Source organism: Lepisosteus oculatus, chromosome 2 (genome assembly GCF_040954835.1).
Source record: "Lepisosteus oculatus isolate fLepOcu1 chromosome 2, fLepOcu1.hap2, whole genome shotgun sequence".
Lineage (NCBI taxonomy): Eukaryota > Metazoa > Chordata > Actinopteri > Semionotiformes > Lepisosteidae > Lepisosteus > Lepisosteus oculatus.
Window position 1 is genome coordinate 42,239,227 of NC_090697.1, and position 20,284 is coordinate 42,259,510.

At 34.5% G+C, this 20,284-nt stretch overlaps 1 protein-coding gene across 1 annotated transcript in view; it reads right to left on the reverse strand.

The window, feature by feature from the left end:
- sntg2 (syntrophin, gamma 2) overlaps window positions 1–20,284 on the reverse strand; it is a 351,972-nt gene that overhangs the window by 110,884 nt on the left and 220,804 nt on the right. The window contains exons 7-8 of the mRNA XM_015349632.2: window positions 13,013–13,100; window positions 8,936–9,027 (exon numbers count right to left, since the gene is read on the reverse strand). Of these exons, the coding sequence (XP_015205118.1) occupies window positions 8,936–9,027; window positions 13,013–13,100 (180 nt within the window). The remainder of the gene's footprint in view (window positions 1–8,935; window positions 9,028–13,012; window positions 13,101–20,284) is intronic.

The following is a 20,284-nucleotide window of genomic DNA, read 5'->3' on the forward strand; positions in this document are numbered from 1 at the left end:
TATAAACCATTTAGTAAACTTTTGCTGTTACGCATGAAAAGAACATTAAAGATTATTTATGTGGATCACACATTCTGTACCAGAATGGAGGCTGAGGGATGAGTATGATTTTGATTAGAGATGCAAGGGGGTATTGAGGTGAAAAGGGTAGTTTTTTCCTTCATACATTTAGGCCTAGAAAAAAACATTATAGAATATCACATCACTATGTTTGCACATTTTGGTAGATGGACTTTTAACCTGGGTAAAGCTGCTTTATTCGTAAAGGAAGATTAAATGTTTACGTAACCTGTTTTAATATAGTTGAGATACAACTATGTTGTATCTGATATGCAGAGTTCAAAAGGGTGGTCCATTGAGCTTTAGAACCTCTCATACAAGGCTCAAGAATTGGTAAACATAAACGTGTAGCATTTGATATCCCCCTAATTCATCTGGATTTAAATTCAATCTAAACAGCCCTGGAGGCAGTTGAAGATCTTTGTAGCTGGAAAGGAGTTTCAACATAAGTTCAGAATGACTATTAAGATTTTGGGTTATTAAGAAAGGGCTATTAAGAAACAGAACAGACATTGGAAGGAAGGTTTAAACATTGGGAAGGTAGAGAACTAGCACCTGAAGGTAGAGCTTTGATTTTAAAACAAATTGTTTTGTTTTTGACAACAGTGTTTCCCCTGACAAGGTCACCATTAAAAATAATAAGAAAATGATGTAATTGTTTATTCTGGAGATCAAAATGAGGGGGCAAAAAGGGATGTTTATCCCCAGAGAGTAAAGGAGAAAAGTGAAGAAAAAAAGCGGCTATAAAAAACAATGCTGTTGATTTAAAGTAATACAGTTGATAGAAGAATTTGTATCCAGTACAAGAAGCAATAAATGTACAAATTTTATAACAGTAGACTGGCTGATCTGCGGTTGTCCTGAAGAAGCCTTTAAAACCCCACTGTGGCCTGAGATCTCGGGACCAGTAACCTTGGTTGTCATGGGAACAATGCAGTTGTGTAAGACTTTCTGAATTCTCAGTCAGTCTGTCATGCAAATCTAAATGTTTTTGTTTATTGAGGCAGAAATATTTGATAAACCAGCTCCTGGAAATTTCAAAAATAAAACCATTTCCTTTCAGAAAATGCTGTAACTCTGATTCTTTCATCTGGGAGATGATCATTAAGATTAATTTTCATTTAGACAGCTGGCTTAACCATACAGTATTTAAACAACAAACCTTTTTCTAGCACTTTTAAAATTGGAAGTGTTGTATATGAAACCAGCTTAAGTGTTTGTTCTACGTTAAATGAATGTTGGTTCCCATAGAACCAGCAGGTGGATGCTGCACATTGGTGGTGGTGGAGGGGAGTCCCCATTACCTGTAAAGTGCTTTGAGTGGAGTGTCCAGAAAAGCGCTAAATAAGTGTAAGCAATTATTATTATTATTATTATTATTATTATTATTATTATTATTATTATTATTATTATTATTATTATTATTATTACCATAGAAGAAGTTAGAAATATTAAATGAAAAAATTAAAACAAGATTCCAAGATATCTTCTCCCGTTCTCTGTTTTGCACTCTGAGGTTAATGAAAATTGTTAGGATTTGTAAGCATGTTGCTATTTGGAGATAGAAAGCTAGAGTGCAGTCTTTTTATAGAGGAATGGGAAGACATACTGTAAGAATACAATGCATTCCAAATGTATTCATACCTCCAAAGAAAGAGGAACAAAAAACAATCTTAATAGCCACTGGATAGAGCCAAGTCTTATGAAATGGTTCCAAAAACGGAAGCATATTTATTAATGTCCCTATGGTTAGTATTTTTCATATCCTTCTCTGTCATCGCTGACATCTTTTACACTGAAAAGACACCTTCTGCAGTGTGCTATGAGATTCTGGCATGTCAGGGAAGGTCTTAACAATTCCTCCAGACAGAATTCAGACCCTTTGTTTTAGTAAACTGTCATCTTGTGTTCAAATTGCAAATATTCAATTGGGCCGGGATCTGGAGATATATTTATTTTGCATGCAATTAACCATTTCTTTGTCAAGCTGGATGTGTGCTTTGAATTATTGTCATTTCACAATGTTCATTTTCAACTAAAATTTGAGGTTATTGGCAGAATGAATTAGGTGTTTTGGCCAAATATTCTGGTCATATTTCACTGTATTATGAGTTTTTTTTCACAACATGAGCTTTGCAATCTTTATGACAGACATACAGTAGCATTCATGAGCATGTCCAAAAAGCTCAAATTACATTTAATCTGACCATAAGAAAAGTAATTATTATTCATATGTAGCTTAGCAATCTTGTAAGCCTCTTTTTGTCATTTGCCCTCAAAAAGGATTCTTTCTTGGAATCCAGTCATGAATGTAGGGGACATACTGTAGAATGGTAGTTTTTGACATTTTCTATTCTAAACATGCCAGTATGTGTCAGAGATCTCTAAGTTGTTAAGTCTGGATTTACAGTTTTCTCTTGATTCTCTGACATTTGTTTCCTCTTCCTAGCATAGTTGATATGTATGAACACATGAACACATGAACTCGATGCAGATAACACCCCATGTTAGGGTTAGAACACAGGGTCCCATTACTGTGAGGTAGCAATGCTAATCACTGCACCATTGTGAATCATTTTTCTTTAATGTTTTATTTGAATGCATACTTGGAGGTATGTATGATTAATTATGCCAAATAAGACTTTTCTATGGAGAGTGATATTACATTTACAGTACAATATTTTTAGAATTGTTTTATGCAAAAAATGTTTTATGTTAAAATCTGTAACTCATTCTGAATTAATACACTTGTGAGGTTCTGTATTTCTGTTCAAATAAAATAGTGCTTGGTATTGAAAAGAAATTTTAATGGGTCAATTGCAATGAACATCCAAAGTACACAGCTGTGTTCCAAATTACTGCTTAGCAAGGTCCAGGAGATCATCTCCTGTTGATTAATGCCATTTCAAGAAAAAATTATCATGAACAAAGCTAAAAATCTACAGTACCAATATCTAGCATGGAAACTGGTTCTAAGCTCTAAATGTGATTATTTGAACACCAGACTACAGGGGTGTACAAATCCCAAAAATGTAAGGGGCCTTACTTGAACTGTGGCAGTAGAGAGGCTGGAAGTTATAGCTAATCTAACACCAGAGGCCATTTTAAGCTGTAGGGTTTAAGCAAATTAGTAGTGGACTAAGCGGGACACTGCATCAAATTATGGAAATATTGTCACTACTAATGAATTTATGCATCAGTCACTTTGTCACTTTTTTTGGAAAATTATTGTAATATTGAACTAAAATGCTTTCTAGTCACCCACATTTATTAGAATGAAGTTCATTAATACATGTGTTTATTGATAAAAAATAAACAATTGTACTGTATATCCTTTTTATTAGTTAATTTAATAATTCTTAAATAATTAAAATTAATAATAAAATAATTCAGTATTTGAGCCTTTAGTATGCAATAGTGAATTTTCAGATATCATGGGGAGTAAAGAGAACTGAAATGAAGGAATTGCTTATTTTAATAGGGTGTAAGTCTTAAATGTGTTCTCTTGCATCTAGGTGTTAATTAAATAGATTTGTTGTAGTTTTATTGTGAAAGGACTCTACACTTCTTATTCATGGGAAAGCAGGGCTATTACGGAATTAGGGGTACAGAGAATAAATAGTGAAGTCAAATGTAAGGGTACAGTTCATTAAAGAATTTATAAAACTCTTATAAGCACCCTGGTGAGCTTGTAGAAAAGACATTTCATTGCCAGCAACTACTGCTGCATGCTGTGTTGTTGTGCATTTGATAAATAAACTTTGATTGATTGTAGAGACTTGCTGTAAGTGTAGAATTTGTGAACAATGTCGCCTACTATATTGATATTTTGCATAATAAAAATAATATTTTCTCATGCAAAGTAGCATTTAAAAATAGTAGAATATCATCACACTCCTCTTATTGGAAAAAATAATCTAAAGGAGCCATGTTCTGTCTTTTGTATACATGGAATACAACACCATGTCAGTAAGCATTCCGAGGTTAAATTCATATTGTTTTCACCGTGTTTGTGATGTAGAAATGGCACAACTTTCCAAAAGTGTGTTACTCTTGATATGAAACTGCAGAAACATGTACAGTACATAGGGTTTTGACTACTCTGTAAACATTGAACAGAATATATTTATATTGATAGTAAGACTTACACCAATTGTTATTGTTGGTAATGGTAAACGGCAAGTCAACAATGCACAAACTGTATAATGGCTTGGGTGCCATCCTGGGATTCATCTTTTTGTTTGGCATTCCCCTATCTCTCTACATTGTATCCAGTTGCACAGACACGACAGATATTGTTTCTTCTCCCTTCAAATTACACTTTTCCTGCATTTTGCTGTTACAAATTCCAAATTCAAATGTATTTGAAGGCGGTATACTGTAGTATAAAAGCTTTTGAGGTTTTAGTGCTTAGAGATTTAAAAGTAACCGTAAACCAATATTAGGTATTAATTGTAACTGTTTTAGTTAATAAAATGCACAAAGTAAGCAAAGTAAGCTGCAAGACTTTAATGAATACTTTGCGATATGCAGATTTAAGAGTACATCTGAAAAAGTGGCCATAAAGAAATGTAGTTACTTCCAATTATTCAATTCAAACAGCATAGGGTAATTAAAGTGCAAAGATTTAAAATGCTAAATGTGAAGTTTAATACTGTTTTTCATTTTGTCTGTACCATAGTAACCATGAAAAATAATTATGCATAAAATTATACACTGAAACAAAATCTTTTCTTTGTCAAATGTACAAAACGTATTTAATGCTTCTTTCTGATGGCAAGGAAATTTTAAATGCAGTTCTGATGCAGGAGCATTGTCACAATCATCATCCCTCCTCTTAATGGCACTCAAACTCTTTGGTATTTTAGTTTATTACGTGCACCTGCCCCCTGTTTAGTCGGTCATTATTTAAGCCTGGCGCTCCCACTATTCCTGGCTCAGCATTGGAAGATGGACGCCTGGAAGCCCGCCTACCAGTGGCATAGGCTTCAGAACGGCACCTGGCCTCATTATCTTGTTTTTAATTCCCTGTTCCAGATCTTGTTTCGAATTTTAACTTAGTCTATCTCGGATGGTTTCCCGGTACCTGGACCCTGGACTACGCCCTGGATTTCCCCCTTGGACTCCTTAGACTTGTTCGCTTGCTCACTCCCCCCGAGCACTGGACCACCGTTGTCACGCCCCTCTGTCTGTCATCCTGATCCCGTCCTCATCCTCATTTTGTTTTCATTTTTTGAATGAACACACTTAACTTCCAGCACCAACACAGGAGCAAATCAAGAAAACGATTAGGTATCCTCAGGTTGCACAGCATGATAAAGATGTCAGATGTCAGCGAGTACACAGCCAGATTTATATATCAACTCAAATTTATTAATTAAAGAAAGCTAAATGACACACTCATTGAACTATGTCTTATGGAAATAAATTTAACACAATAAGATTTGACAACTCATTTGCAGGTATTAATAATATGTTATCTAAAAAATAATTTCAGATATCAGCACCATCATCCATGACTGCTGCCATTACATAACCACCTCAGATTATTAAACAACTGACAGTTCCAATTTACATTTAGTCACAAATTATGTATTACTGTTTAATTTCTACCTGGACACTTAAACTTGTCAGTCATAGAGCAGTCATTCAATATAAAATAATCACGGCAGGAACTGGAAAAGTTACTGATTCCATGGTGTCAAAACATTTTGCATATTGTAGACTAGCTGTATATTAATTAAGTAAAAGAAACAGAATTAATTCTTTTTCTGATAGGTGTTTAGATTCCAAAGGAACATCTGACTACAAACTTGCAAACAACCGTTACATTCTTTTAAGAATAATAATAAGAAGAAGATGTTTAAATGGTTAATAGGGATTATACCTACTATATAAATACTTAATTATGCAACAATGTCATATATATGATATAATGTTTTTATGGCATTATAGGTTTTCTTTTTTTTTCTCTCTTATTTGTATGTTAGAGCCTCAACAGCAATGTTAGATAAGCAGGGGAAATTCAGCACTGTGGTCTAAATGTGGAGGTTGGTCACAATAAGCAGGGAACATCATCATGAAAATCTTATTAAAAAGACAAAACCTTGTGTGAATATTACCATTTTTCAACCCAAATGTGATATTGAAAATGTGATCCAGCTGCAACTTGTTCTCAGGTTGTACTTGAAAAAAAATCACAGTGGCAACTCCTTTGAAAATTGGTTGCTACCACATACAGTATACTATTATAGTCTACATACAGTACGTCAGTAATAATCATTATCCATAGTTACTAGGCTGCTTTCTGCTTCTTGCAATTTACTTAAACATAAGTGCATAGGAAACAACATTAGAAAGGTCTTCAAATGAAAATGGGGCATTTGCCCAGTCTTGCTCATTTGCATGTTTAGTAGATAAGTGAAAGAATCCTAACATTTTATCTATTTGTTTCTTAAAGGTGCCTAGAATTTAGGCCTCATCCTCGTCACTGAGAAGGCTGCTGTAGATACTCACTACTTTTAATAACGATGTGTTTCCTATTCATTCAGTCTTAAATTAATTCCTCTTAAGTTTCCAATTATGACCCTTCATCCTTCTTTCACCACTGAATGGGAAACAGTCCCCTAGGTTAAACTATCTATAATACCTCGGCCATTTTCCTAGTTAATTATTACATACCAAACTGTTCACAAAAAGGTAAAGTATCCTGTCAACACAATTTTACTTGGTATTGCTCAGTGAGTTATAAAAAGGTGTTTTATATCTTAACTTTCATAATTTGTTCATATGGGAGGTGGTGCCAAGTATTTTGTTTTTTTAAATATTTTTTGTCATTCCTTTCCTGTATATTATTCTGCAGCTCGGAAGATCACATACAGTATAATATGTATCGTGCATGTTCCTAGTACCAGTTTGTGTCACTTTGCACTTACTGTATTTTTCATTTTCCAAGTATCAGTGCATGATTTTTGTAAAAAGTCTTTGTAACTCCCGTACCCCTGTTTGTGTTTGCTAACTATACCCATTTTTAGAATCTATATCACTAATAAAGATCAGCAAGAGCAAAAGGCCTAAAATGGTTCTTTGTAGCAAACCACTACTCGCATCTACCAAGTTAGAGCTTATACTCCTTCAGATAACATACTGTTCTTATAAATTAATGTTAACCAATGTCCTTGTTGCTTGTTAAAGAATTCTAGGAATTAAACAAGACCATCCCCTTCTAGTCCCATGTTGGTTGTTTCTTCACACGTCAAGTATTCTTCTAATTTAGGTCTATCGTTTTCATATTTTTACCAGTAATATGAATAAGGCTAATTGATCTGTAGTTTCCTGGCTCAGTTCCATGCCCCTCTTTGTGGTTTGTGTTAATGTGACATTTTTCCTATTCTAAGTGAGAATGTAAACATTCTAGTTATGAGCTGATGAGTAACATTCCTTATTTACTTAAGGAAGACTGGAAAAGACCTTCAGAGTTCTTTTTTTATCATTCCTAACCTCTCTAGAACCTTGTATAAGTTACACTAAAGTTACACAACCTGATGTATAATATGGAGTCCTGTATTTGTTTTCTATCATATGTTAACTATATCTTTATCACCTTCTATTATTAATCCTTTTTTGCTGTATAAATTGTTTAATAAAGTATTGTATTTTCTCTCAATTAAATTGTTTGTTTCCAGCTGAAGAACTGGAAAAAGTATTTTGCACTATGTTTGTCTTTATTGCGATATTCTTTACTTTATTCAGCTGTTCCAATAGCTCTATTTTGATACTCTTTTTTCTATCGTTACACCCATTTATACAGTCTGTAGAGCTTCTTTTCTTAATGACTACATAAACCATTTGTTTATAATTTTAGACTTGTGTATTAAACCATTGAAAGATGCTAAATTATTATCTCAACGCCCCAGTAGTTCTAACAGATAAATTATCTTAATTCTATCCTGGTTGATTGAGAATATTAAGTCAATTAGAGCATCTAATGTAGTTAGTTTTTTTGTGTTAAAAAGCAAACTTAAACTTTTTCAGCCATCTAATATCCCAATTACGTGCGGAAAGTCTCATAGTAAGTAGATGTTACCTTTGCTACATACTTTCCTAAACTCATTATACAATAAGCTATTTGTGCCCATATGTGCATTAGGTAGTCTAATATACAGCCATTGATAAGTCCCTATAAATTCATTTTTTCCAGTTGATCCCTTTTAAAGTTGATCCAGTACGTTTGAAAGTTCCCATACCCTCTTGCTTCAGTTGTCTGTAGGTTATTTTTTATTTATAGCCCAAATTCACAACATATTTCCAGTCTGCCTTTCTGAAATTGGGGGTATTCAACATTTTAGATTTCTGTGTTATTTCCAACAATAACCTTGTTTCAGTTATTCCTGTGATATGCAGGTCAGTTGAGTAACTTCATGTCCTTTCCACTGAAATTAAAATATAAGCATTTAAGAGTAGATGAGTTTGTTTTGAATTTGTTAAATCCATGTTTTTCTGCTCCCACCAGGATTGGTCTGTTTTAATATCCCTGCCACCCAGTTTTCTAGGTAAATTACTGATAAACCTCTCTCAGACTCACCTCACCAATACTGTACATTTTTGCCCCAGTACATCTTCCACCATTTCCAGAAGACTCCCAATGCTCCATAAACCTTTTGCACTCATCTGTCCTCACAGTGTCCTTCAGACTGTCAATGCATTTGTAAGAGTTAACTTAATGCTTTGATTTGTGTAATGTGCAGCATTATCCCCAGCTGAGTATGTGACTTACTCAAATGCAATAGGAAGAAAGAAAACAGTGATGGATACCCAGAAACCATGGGGAGATATTTAAAAGCTCAAATATAATGAAAACTTAAATGAGCCTTACTGTATTTGAAGAGTTTCCATTTAGATGTAAACCACTGTCAAAGAGTGGGGAGGAAGTTCTGCTACTGTTGTCACTAGATGGTCCTGGAGAACCTAAAAATATACAGGAGCATATAGAAGGAGTTAAGCTGCAATCTTGATTCCATTTATCCTTTGTCAAAAAGATAAAGAAACTTTATATATTTTTATTTATTTCTCAGAAGAACAAAGTGTATAGTTAGACCTCTGCATTTGTAGCTTCAAATATACTTTGTGAGGACTCATATTTCATTCATAAAGTATTCCTGTTTTTCTAAAATTGCCAAATTTACTTTCAATAAGAGGCTTTGAGCTTCATGCTTTGTATAAAATAGCTGCTAGCCTATAAATAGAATGTTTTTAAAAGATCTTCTACACAGTGGCACTATATTCAGGAAAGGACAATTTGGAACAAAGTTATTTCATTTCATTTTTGAAAGTGTAGTTAAGGAAATTAATTGGTAAAAATCCTATTAATCATTCATAAAACAATGAAAGCATTTTGTATCTAATTATACAGTACTTCTGAATCCTAAGCAGGCAGGTGCTTTTTTAAAATCTTAAATGCATTTTTTATTTTGTTATGTAAATTAGTTTACTGAGACTAATTTACAAAATTGTAAACAAAGCACAGGTAAAATGTTAAAAGTTTGCAGAATTAATGTTTTAGGACAGATTTACTATATTCTTACTATTTGCTTTCATTAGTAGGATGATTGTGGCATATTTATAATTAGGTTTATAGTAAGAGTGGGCTCAATTTAGAATAAATCATTGTGCTATCAAAGAGTGATGATTTAAGCATCAAAATGTGAGGCCCATTTGCTGCTGTTGTGCCCACATTGCTTAGAGACACCCTATCTTGGGACTGAATACTGCAGACAGTTATTCTCCTGTCTGAGAAGTACTGTAGGAGAAATAAAAAACAGCTTTTTGCAGTCCCAGGACTGTTTTTTTTTAATCACCAATTATTTTTGCTGATATACCTTTCCGACATGACAGAGAATCACAGACATGCTCCTCTGACATATCTAACTGCAGACCTACAGTTTGTCAGCTCTATTTGTCAGTTCAAAGATCCATAGCACTCCAAGGAAAGTTAAAAGTAATCGGAAGAGCAATGCTTCTTCTCTCAGTTACGACCCTATGACCCTTCAGGTGCCCAACAAATCATAGAAGTCAGTGTTTGTAGAAAAGCAGAGAGACCTCTGGTCTCTACTATACAACACCAAACTCATCCTGATGGAACTCTGCCAAATACAGTATGTGCTGTCTTTTGGGGAATCCTGTTCCCAGGTGGCCAATGACCCATGCTTGTATTAGTGATATCAGTGATGAAATGTTGAAATTAATTGAATATTGTTATAAAATGCCTGTTTTAACAGTATTTTTATTTATCTGCTTCCCCATATACTGTATATTACTGACATTAACCAAAGCATAAGTCTCATCATCCAACACTGGTGTTAAACTAGAGTGCTGTTATTGTTTATGAATTCCTCTTTGGGTATCACTGGCATAAAGTCAGAATGGCATTAAGTCACATTAGTGGTGTGAACCTTATCTTATATTAACTACTTGCAGCTGGCACATTAATTGGTCTGTCCCTTCTCTTTCTACACTTTCTAATCTGAGACCATTAGAAACATTAATTCCTACTACAGAATTTCTTATTTTGTTCTGAGTAAAAGAACTATATATGGGCTGTGTATATTCTACATTCAGGGGGGAACTTTCTACTGAGCTGAGCCTTTGAGAGTGGTTAACAGTTTTAGGAACTTCCCTCCAAGAATGAAGTGTTAATTTTCATTCTCAACTAAACTGTCTGAAGATTGGAAAATATTTGCCCCCGGGTCATAATACTCAACATACTCTGTCTGAGAAAGAACCTTAACTAGTAAAGCTAATTTCCTTGTGTTTGATTATCATATATGCAGAATGAGAGGTGCTATAATCCATCCATCCATTTCCTAATTGCTTCATCCAATTCAGGGCTGTGGGGGGCTAGAGCCTATTCCGGGAAGTAACAGGCATAAGGTATGATACAGCCTGGATGGGACATCAGTCCATCACCGAGCAAACATACAGACACATACAGTACACTCACACATTTACACCAAGGCCAATTTTCCTAGATGCCAATTAATCTACCAATATGTCTTTGGACTATGGGAGGAAATCAGAGCACTTGGAGAAAACTCACAGGGAGAAACGACAATGTTCCATGAAGATAGCAATGCTAACCACAGCACTACTGTGTTACCCTAGTGAATTGCTGGAAATTATTTTCTGTTTGTTGAAAATAATGTTCTGCTTACATATGAAAGCATTTACTCCTAATCAGCAAGCGAAAATCGATAATCACCATACAGAGTTCCATTTCCACGTTCACACAAGTGATTTCAGATTATGCATGCAGGGCATAATTTTTCACAAACCGAAAACAATTTTCAGCACTCAAAATACCATATTAACTATGTAATTTTAGCAAGCAGAAGGAGCGTTTATAAAAATATTTATGGCATATTCACTAAGCAGAAAACCTAGTATGGATATATCAGCATGAAGTTTAGAAATCAACTAGAATAGCATCATGTGAAGTGCTTATTAAAGTATTTGTGAAACTATTCATTTTTCCCATTATAGTGCTGTCTAGCTGGTTATGTTTCTTTAAACTGTATCACACAATTCGAAAGGAATTTATTTTTAAAATGAAGTGTAGTTTTTAATTAGAATAGGATAATTCGTGTATTTGATAAATAACAACAACAAAGAGTTTTATATGATAAAATAATGTGTAACTTCCTTCTACCTACAATAAACGAAACTATACTAACATAGTATTAAAACTGTTAGGATGTAATGACATTTAGACAGAAAATTTCAAAATGTCTCAATACAAATATCTGCAGAAACAGCATTTTTCACTCATTATTCACTCATGTACAGTACAGTACATATGCAGTACTTAAGGTGGAAGATAAATGTACTATATGCATTTATTCAATACTAAAACTCTATTACATTTAGCGTCCAGGCAATGCACAAATCCAAAATGCATTGCGTGCTCTTACATACATATACCTGTAGCTATGTTCAAAACAAAATAAAGAACGGTCACGTAAAAAGTTTATAATGCTTGAATTAGACCACATCTGTAATATTGAATATTTAAGATACAGTATAAGAAACATAATGAAGACCAACCAGTCTTAAGGGAAAGACTTAAGAGGGAAGAATATAAGAACTTAATCTGTCCAGTCAATGAAGTTTTTTTGACTTTGTTATGGGTGCTAATATGCTGTGAGTGCATCATGAAGAAAGCAAACTTGTTCCATTATAACATGAACATCCATAATGATGAGCAATTACTAGTAAGATCATTTTATTTATGATATTATGGACCCTGGTTGGTATTCTAAACTTACAAATATATGAAACTAACTATACAATGTTGGAAATTACTCTTTTGATAAAGTTTCATGATGAATAGTCCCCCATCCATAATAAACAGTTGATTCCCATCCTACATTTCTTCAGAAACATGCCCTACATGGCAAATAAATTATTGTTTACAGAACTGAATAACAATACTATGAGTAACAGTAAATATAGAGAACGGAGTAATAAAAACAGTACATGACATAAAAATAAAAAAGTAAGCCACTCTTTTAGTAACTGGACGTGACCACACTAATTCCAAAGAAAAAGAAATCAGAAAAGAATCAAGTTCAATACTATGCTTACAGATGGCCAGAAAGAGATTTTACTTTTTGATCCTTCTACAGTATATCATGATAATACCATATTATTAAATACAATAATTAAGAAAAAGGAAATAATGTGTACAGGATTATTTCCTGTGTAATCTTAGAAGTTAATAGACCAGCCTACCAGCCCACCCCCCTTCAAAAAATAAAGGTAGCAGCCTAAATATCCATGGTGTTTGTTTGATTATGAGGACTAAAACAAAGGAAATACACCAGAAGGTTCTCATTTATAGAAATATTGTGGAGAAATGTTACTGCAGCCTTTATCCATTACTATTCCTCTCTCTTACCTAATGGGAGCTTAAGAAATGATGGAGCTTCCCTGAGGTACTGAACAGTGATGGTAACTTCATCCCCAGCGTTCCGCAGAAGATGTACCTGTCAGTGTGATAAATCACAGCTAGTTTACTGCAGGAAGGCATCCAAAACACAGAAGTGAAATACACAGAGCCAGACATCACATTAAACTGAACACCTCGCAATTTACATCAAGGTTTCAAATGATAAAACCAGGGCATGAGTAAAATCATGGCATTTGTCCTGATTAGCACATTCTCTAATACAAAAATGTAATTTGACACACATATTAAATGTTTTTTTTCTAATAATATGAGTCAGCCATCTTTCTGTATCAGAATTAGAAAAAAAATAGTTATAAGAATGTTTATAAACAATATGTTCTTACACAGAGCACTCTTAGATTACAGACTGCTTGATTTTTCACAAAATCAGGTAATTAGATTTAAACGCCAGTATCCAATTTCTGGAAACCACACTATCAGGTTTGTAATAGCTATTTTAACTGGATACAGTGTATGAACAAGCTACATACTGAGCAAAGTAGTGATTTCTAAACCTCATGTAAAAGAGGATTTGCAATATTATTTGCTTGATTAGGTCCTGCTTGAATATAAACAAGGCCAAGACCAGACCCCAGCTGAGGCATTTGAGGTGTCTCAAAAATGCACTGATTATGGGTAGGACGGTTTCTTTATTATTGGGTTATTTGGATGAAATTTAGCTAAAGCAAATGACATTCATATAGTTCAGTATTGAAGAAATATAAGTAAAGTACCTTAAATAAAAATACAACTGCAGCGTTCCAATTGGGATTTCAACCCATGTCTTTCTAGTACAGTAACAACACTCTTGGACTACTGACTTAACTTAAACTGATCATTTAGTTTTGTTTTCTACTTAAAATAGAAATTCATAGTTTTAATAATGTATCATCACATTTAACAAATTATTTTTGGTACATCTCAAAAGCTCTGTTTAATAGGATTGACTGTGCAATATGATATTGTATGTCAGTTTTGTGCTTTTTTTTTTACAAAAAATAATTTTGTAATTTTTTTAAAGACTGCTCATTTTATCACATGCATTGCACTGTTAATAAAAAAAGGAATCCCTGTGTTTATTAATAGGGCCAGTTCCAGTCTGTAGTGGCTGTAGTACTGTAGTACAGCTGGCTTTATACACTAAGGTTCTTTAAATCGACAATTGTTTTAGAGCAAGGAAAGGGCTTCAGTTTAGAAACAGAACTCTGAACAAAATTTTTAAAAAATCCCTCCAGGACTAGATTTGAGTACCTCTGGACTTTATGGCTATAATATGCATTTTAAAAGTGCTGCAGCACTCAAGGGCAAAAACCTCTGAAAAACACTATCAAATATTTCTGAAAAACACTATCATCATGAAGATGTAAAAAAAGGTACCAGAAAAATCAGTTATTGGCTGAACAGAAGAAAAAAGATATTTACTCACAAATATATTGTAACGCTTACGGCCGACAAGCAGTGTGTGTAAGAGCCGGCGTACCAGAGCGGGTGACGTCACCGCCCTTCCCTGTGATAGCAGGACCACAGCTACTGGGCTGTAGAGAGATCTCTCTTTGGCTCACGGGGCTAGGTCGCTGCAGAGAGACGCGGAAGTCCCGGGTTCGAGCCCCGGAGGGTGCAGGGGCCGACCAGATGCGGCAAGGGCGCCCGCCTGAGCCCCCGTTGCGTTACAATATATACAGCATATATTGAATATAAGGTGCTTCTGTGCCTGCTCATTTTCATTCCAACTCTTAATCACCTAAATCAGCTAGTTATTGGCTTCAATTGGACAGATTTAACAGCTTCTCTGAGCTCTTCAGCAGCTGCTGCTTTAAAGTGACCGGTTTGCTATCAATACAAAGTAATCTATTCTAAAAGCTTACTTACAAAGGTACTCGAGTTTCTTTAGAATAAATTATGGCAACATTTTGTTTACAATATTAACTGGTCTATTCCCTGAGCTCTTGTAATGCTTTCACTTAAACATAGCAGAAGAACACAATAATATTCACAAGTCTGATTCTGGAATCAACATGCTCTGATCTAATACTTTACTTGCACAAGGAGCAAACTAGTACTTAAACAGCACCCTGCATTAAATATTTCTAAATGTTTCTATTGTATTTCTTTATTTTCAATCAGTTTAATTTTATTTTTTGTTGGCAATATGGCTACTTCAAAAACCAAATCTGTTTGTTTGCTTTTTCAATCAATGCATTAAAAAATGTCATTTCAGCTTCAGGTATTCTTGTTATATGAATCTGTGGTTTAATATTAAGAACTTCTACAGGTACATGTAATAATGTTCTCTATGCTGTTTTGCAATTTATTGCAAATTGTATGCCATTATACATCCACAAACATTTTTAGTGATTTATCTCAAGTGCATTAAAACCAGTTTAATCTTGCTCTTTCTGCTACTAAAATGAGTTTTAAAACAGTACAAGAGTTTGCAAACCATTTGAGACTTGAAAGTTCAATCTGTTTGTTAGAATGTACCATACCTCAAGTGTAGGTCATTTAAGAACAAAATCTAAATAACATACAAATACAATTGCAGTTAGCAGGATTGCACTTTGCAATACAGTATGTCTTACTAGTATATTAATTATATAACATTACATAATGAGCAACAGAAAGAGGCTACCTACTGTCTTATTATCACAATATTTATTATTCACATAGTTACTAAGTGCAGTCATATCAATGTGAATGAAAGCTAGATCTTTCCAGCAGTAATTTGCATAGTACATGAAGATTAGAAACATTAAAGTGATATATCAGTGGAGTTCTGTTTTCTGCAATGATTTTTATTTTGAAGGCAGATTGTGACTGAGTGATGAACCTCACTGTGGTTAGATGTCTAGACTCAAAGGAATGCCTAAGGTATTTTTTTAAACAGCTCCATGAACAGCATTGTAAAGGCTGCCTAGACAGCTCTAATAAGCAAAGGAGTAGACCTTCTGCAGCTTCCATAACCAAAGTCTAGAAACAAGCCGAATGTCACGATTATAGTCCCCCCTCCTTAAGGGTGCTCCAGCCCTTTCACTTTAGACTTAATTCTGTGCACCTGATCCCTTTTCCCAGCCCACCTTAAAAGCCAGGAGCTGACGCTCATCCTGGCTCTGCATCTGGTTTCCGCACCGTGCGAGTCCGGGACCTGGAAGCGCCTGGTCCCATTAAGGGTTTAACCTCTGTTCCTGTTCCTAGTCCGCCGGTTCCGACCCGGTTTCCGACCCGGTTCTGACCCGGTTCGTGTTTTTAATTCCTTGTTTGGATGAATTACCTGGCTATGGACTTATTCTTGTGTTTTTGGATTCCCTCTATGGATTACTTTTGGTTTGTTTGGCTCGGCCACACCTCCCCCGTGCACCAGCGCACTTTAGACACGCCCCCCTGTTTTCAGCCCCGTATTCCTGCATGACGTTTTCCTAGTGTTTCCCACTTCTTCGGATTGTGTCGTCCGCATAGGTTCTAGAAAGAACTGTGTGTTACACCGAAATCAAGAACCAGGTACAGTAGGCACTCCTTAGAGGAAAAAAACAAAACATCTGAAGCACTGCTTAATTGGTGATTGGCTACAGCCAGGCCACCAACCAGTGCCTGAGGTGCCCCCTGGCTGCGAGCCAATGGAACCGTACCACGTGAACCTCCTATAGATGACAGACTTGAAAGCTGGAAGCCATACTAGAAAATTTACATTCATTTTTATATTCATACAGTGTTGCTGTGTTTCTCTGAATATTAGGGAAGTATGTTGTAGGGATGTGAGATGACAAGTAGAGAAAAGAGATTTTGAAGTAAAATTAAAACCTTAAATACTGTACATTTGCCTATTCGTTTTTTTTCTCTGGTGTCTCCTCAAGACCCACCTGTTGAGCCTCTACATTTTGATTGTATGATTTGATGTATGAAATGTCTGTATATTTTATTGTATCATTTTTTTGTAAAGAATGTATGCCAAAGTACTTTAAATATAGGAAGGATTCCACTTACTCCACAACCAAATTCATCCACCTTGGCGATGCATGGTGTAGCTATTATACACCAGAACCCCTACTGCAAAACGATCATGTAAAATAAAAATGTATTTCACTAATTCTAATAAGGGGTAATTTAGTTATACCCTGTTGGCCCAGAGTGGTATTTAGCCAGAACATTGAACATGAATTAATGCCCTCAATCTTTCAATGTCATCGGATATTTTATAACCAAGTAATTTGGATCTCATCTTGAAATCCCATCCAAAAGATTGCAACCCCCACAACACACTCATCTTACTGGGGCATTGGTCTGGAAATTATGTAAACCAGTGGATCCAGACAGAATCCTGGTCCACCAACACCACACACCAACAACCTAATCCTTCTTGGTGGTCTTTCATCCCAGTACTGAGCAGACCCAGAATTGCTTATCTTTTGAACTACAACAATATAAGAACAGAAGGTTGTTACACTGCTCATTTATGAGTCTATTTGATGTTAAAAGCATCTCAAAGAGCTTTATAAAGAAAGTACATTTTAAAATTGAGAAAAAACAAGCTAAAATAACTATTTAATATAACATTTTAATGCAACAACATGAACAAAAACTTTGGTTTATAACAAGTGTCTTAGGTCTTGATTTAAAAATAGAGAAAGTGCCTCTTAATAGGTCATAAATTCAACAGTTGTGGTGCAATATAAGGAAAAAAAGAACTTTTTCTTTCAGGCTTCACTCTTGGGATACACAGCAGGGAACTGTCAGCAAACTGTTATAGAGCTATATATTTGGTTTAGATAATCAGAGACTTTTCAATAAGTGCTTTATACAGTATGTATCTCAAAGAAGCATTTGTAAAATCACTTCCATAATGGGTTGTGGCAACCTACAGTACGTGCTCGCGAAGGTGGTATGTAGGAGAAACAGGCTGGAGAAGAAGGTTGTGCTAGTCACTGCAGGCGAAGGAGGAAGAGGAGGACACCTCCTCCTGTTTAATAGAGGAGGAAGAGGAAAGGGTGAGCCTTTAAGGGAAAAGGAACAGAGGTTATTGGGACAATACACTCTGGAGGGTGCAGAATACGAGAATATATTTGATACCGGTGAAGCCATTATAATTTTCATTTTCATTAGAAACATGGCAGCTGAATTCTGTACATGATGTGGACAAGACAGGGTACACCTAATAATACCAGAAAAACATCTGAATTGAAATAAAGGAATTAAATGATTTCTCAGCATCAGACAAGGAGAAAAGTCTTATTTTAGCAAAAATGATCCTTAGATCATTAATGGAAACTTTAGCAATAGGTCTCATGAAATTTAAAAACATAAATTGGAATCCATTATATCACACAAATGTCCAAATTCACATTTCTCATTAAAAAAACAGGTCAAAACTGTGGCTCTTATCTTTTTCTAAGAGACCATCAATGACACTTGTCAATATTGGTTTGATTAAAGAATATTTTCAAATATAAATTAATAATTTAATTGATTACAAGGCATTCAAAGTAGCTTACTGTAGAAGCCATTTACTGTAGTTTAATAAAGATAAAGTAATTTAGGCGCAGTACAAAGAAAAAAAAGTCTGGGAAATTATAGCAAGACTACTGTACATAGACATATTTACCACAAGGGAGTTGTGCATATTGTCTATGACAGCAGAATTTTCCAATGATCCATATCTCAGAAATATTTTTAGCTGCAGGTGTCTTAAGCATTATGAACGTTGCATTTAGTCAAAGTTAAAGATTACACTAATTAGAATATCACAGTCCTTTGAACTGCCTATTCTCCTCTAGGCAACATTAACCAGCCAGTAGTGCATGACTAAACTCAAGCTGGTTTGCTAGTAACTCCTCAAATTTGGTCAGGCACTACTAGTGTAATGCTTCTACACAATGACAAGTAATAATCCATTACTGCATTATTAATTGCTAACAAATATAAACAGCTTTGAACAAATTAAATTTGCAAGTACCAAGTTAATTAATAAAAAGAGAAAAAGAACCATAAAAAGAGAAAATGTAATGCTAGTTGCAAAATAAAATAAAAAACAGCAAAAAGGAAATAGTAAGGTCTAAAGCAATAAAGAATATCAAATATAAAGAGTTAAAGTTGATAAAAAAGCAGTAATATGAACAGTAATGCAGAGCTCTTAAATTTATTTTATTTATATAAATCTAAAAAAATATAAACACATTTAAATATAATTATAGTATGTTCTGCTCAACAACAGATTCAACTTTTCTGTTGGGCAAACTGTAAAGTTCTACTGGTAATCTGTGAAATTACCAATACCTAAAATGTTCTTTACAAACTAACATTTAATTTAACTGACGAGCAATTTTGACGTTCCTGTATTATTGAAAAAACTGAGGGTGCCTGACTCCGCTGGGTCATTAGATATTTATACAATAGATGGAAAGGAAATCATTAAGTATATCACTTCTTCTGACAAACTAATGGAAGGAAACTTTTTTAAAAACTAACAATCTTGCCTATTGAAATCAATAAGAGTAGTTTTCTCTTTTCTTTATATCTGAATCCATTATAATAATCAATAATTATCTTCTTAAAAGGTTCAGTATCAGCATACAGTATTTGTGTGAGATCTCCACACCCACTGCTGGTCCAAACCTGCTAGTATTAAAGATCTAACAACCTGAAGCTATAGAACTGCTATTCTGCAATTGCTTCTGGTTAAAGGAAAGCTATTTGCTTTCAGTTAACAGAAAGCAATAATTTATTTAAAAATTACAATTCTGAACTCTAAATTCATTCAACAAAACAATCCACAAATACTTTCATTTTAGTTTCAGATATTGGCAACATACTGATGATGCTAATCATTAATGTTTTAATGGTAATATTTGATATTGAGCTTTTCTAACAGTAACTAGATTCAAGCCAAGGAGAGCAGGGGGTGAACAAAATGATGGAAACACCAAGCAATACTGTATATGAGAATTTATTAACCAAAAATGAGTTGGACAACCGTTTTGCTTTCAGAAATACTTCAATCCTTCTTGGAATTCAGACATATAAGTTTTGAACTGTTTCCAGTGGTATATTGGACTATTCTTTAAGAAGGAAAGCCTCCAGTTCCTTAAGAGAGGAAGGAGGTGGAAATCTACTTTGTACTCTACATTACAAAACTTCCCATAAAGGTTCAATGTTTAGATCTGGAGATTAGGGAGACCATGGAAGGTGTTTGACTTCATCTTTAAACTGTTTAACAGTGTGTATGATGGTGTT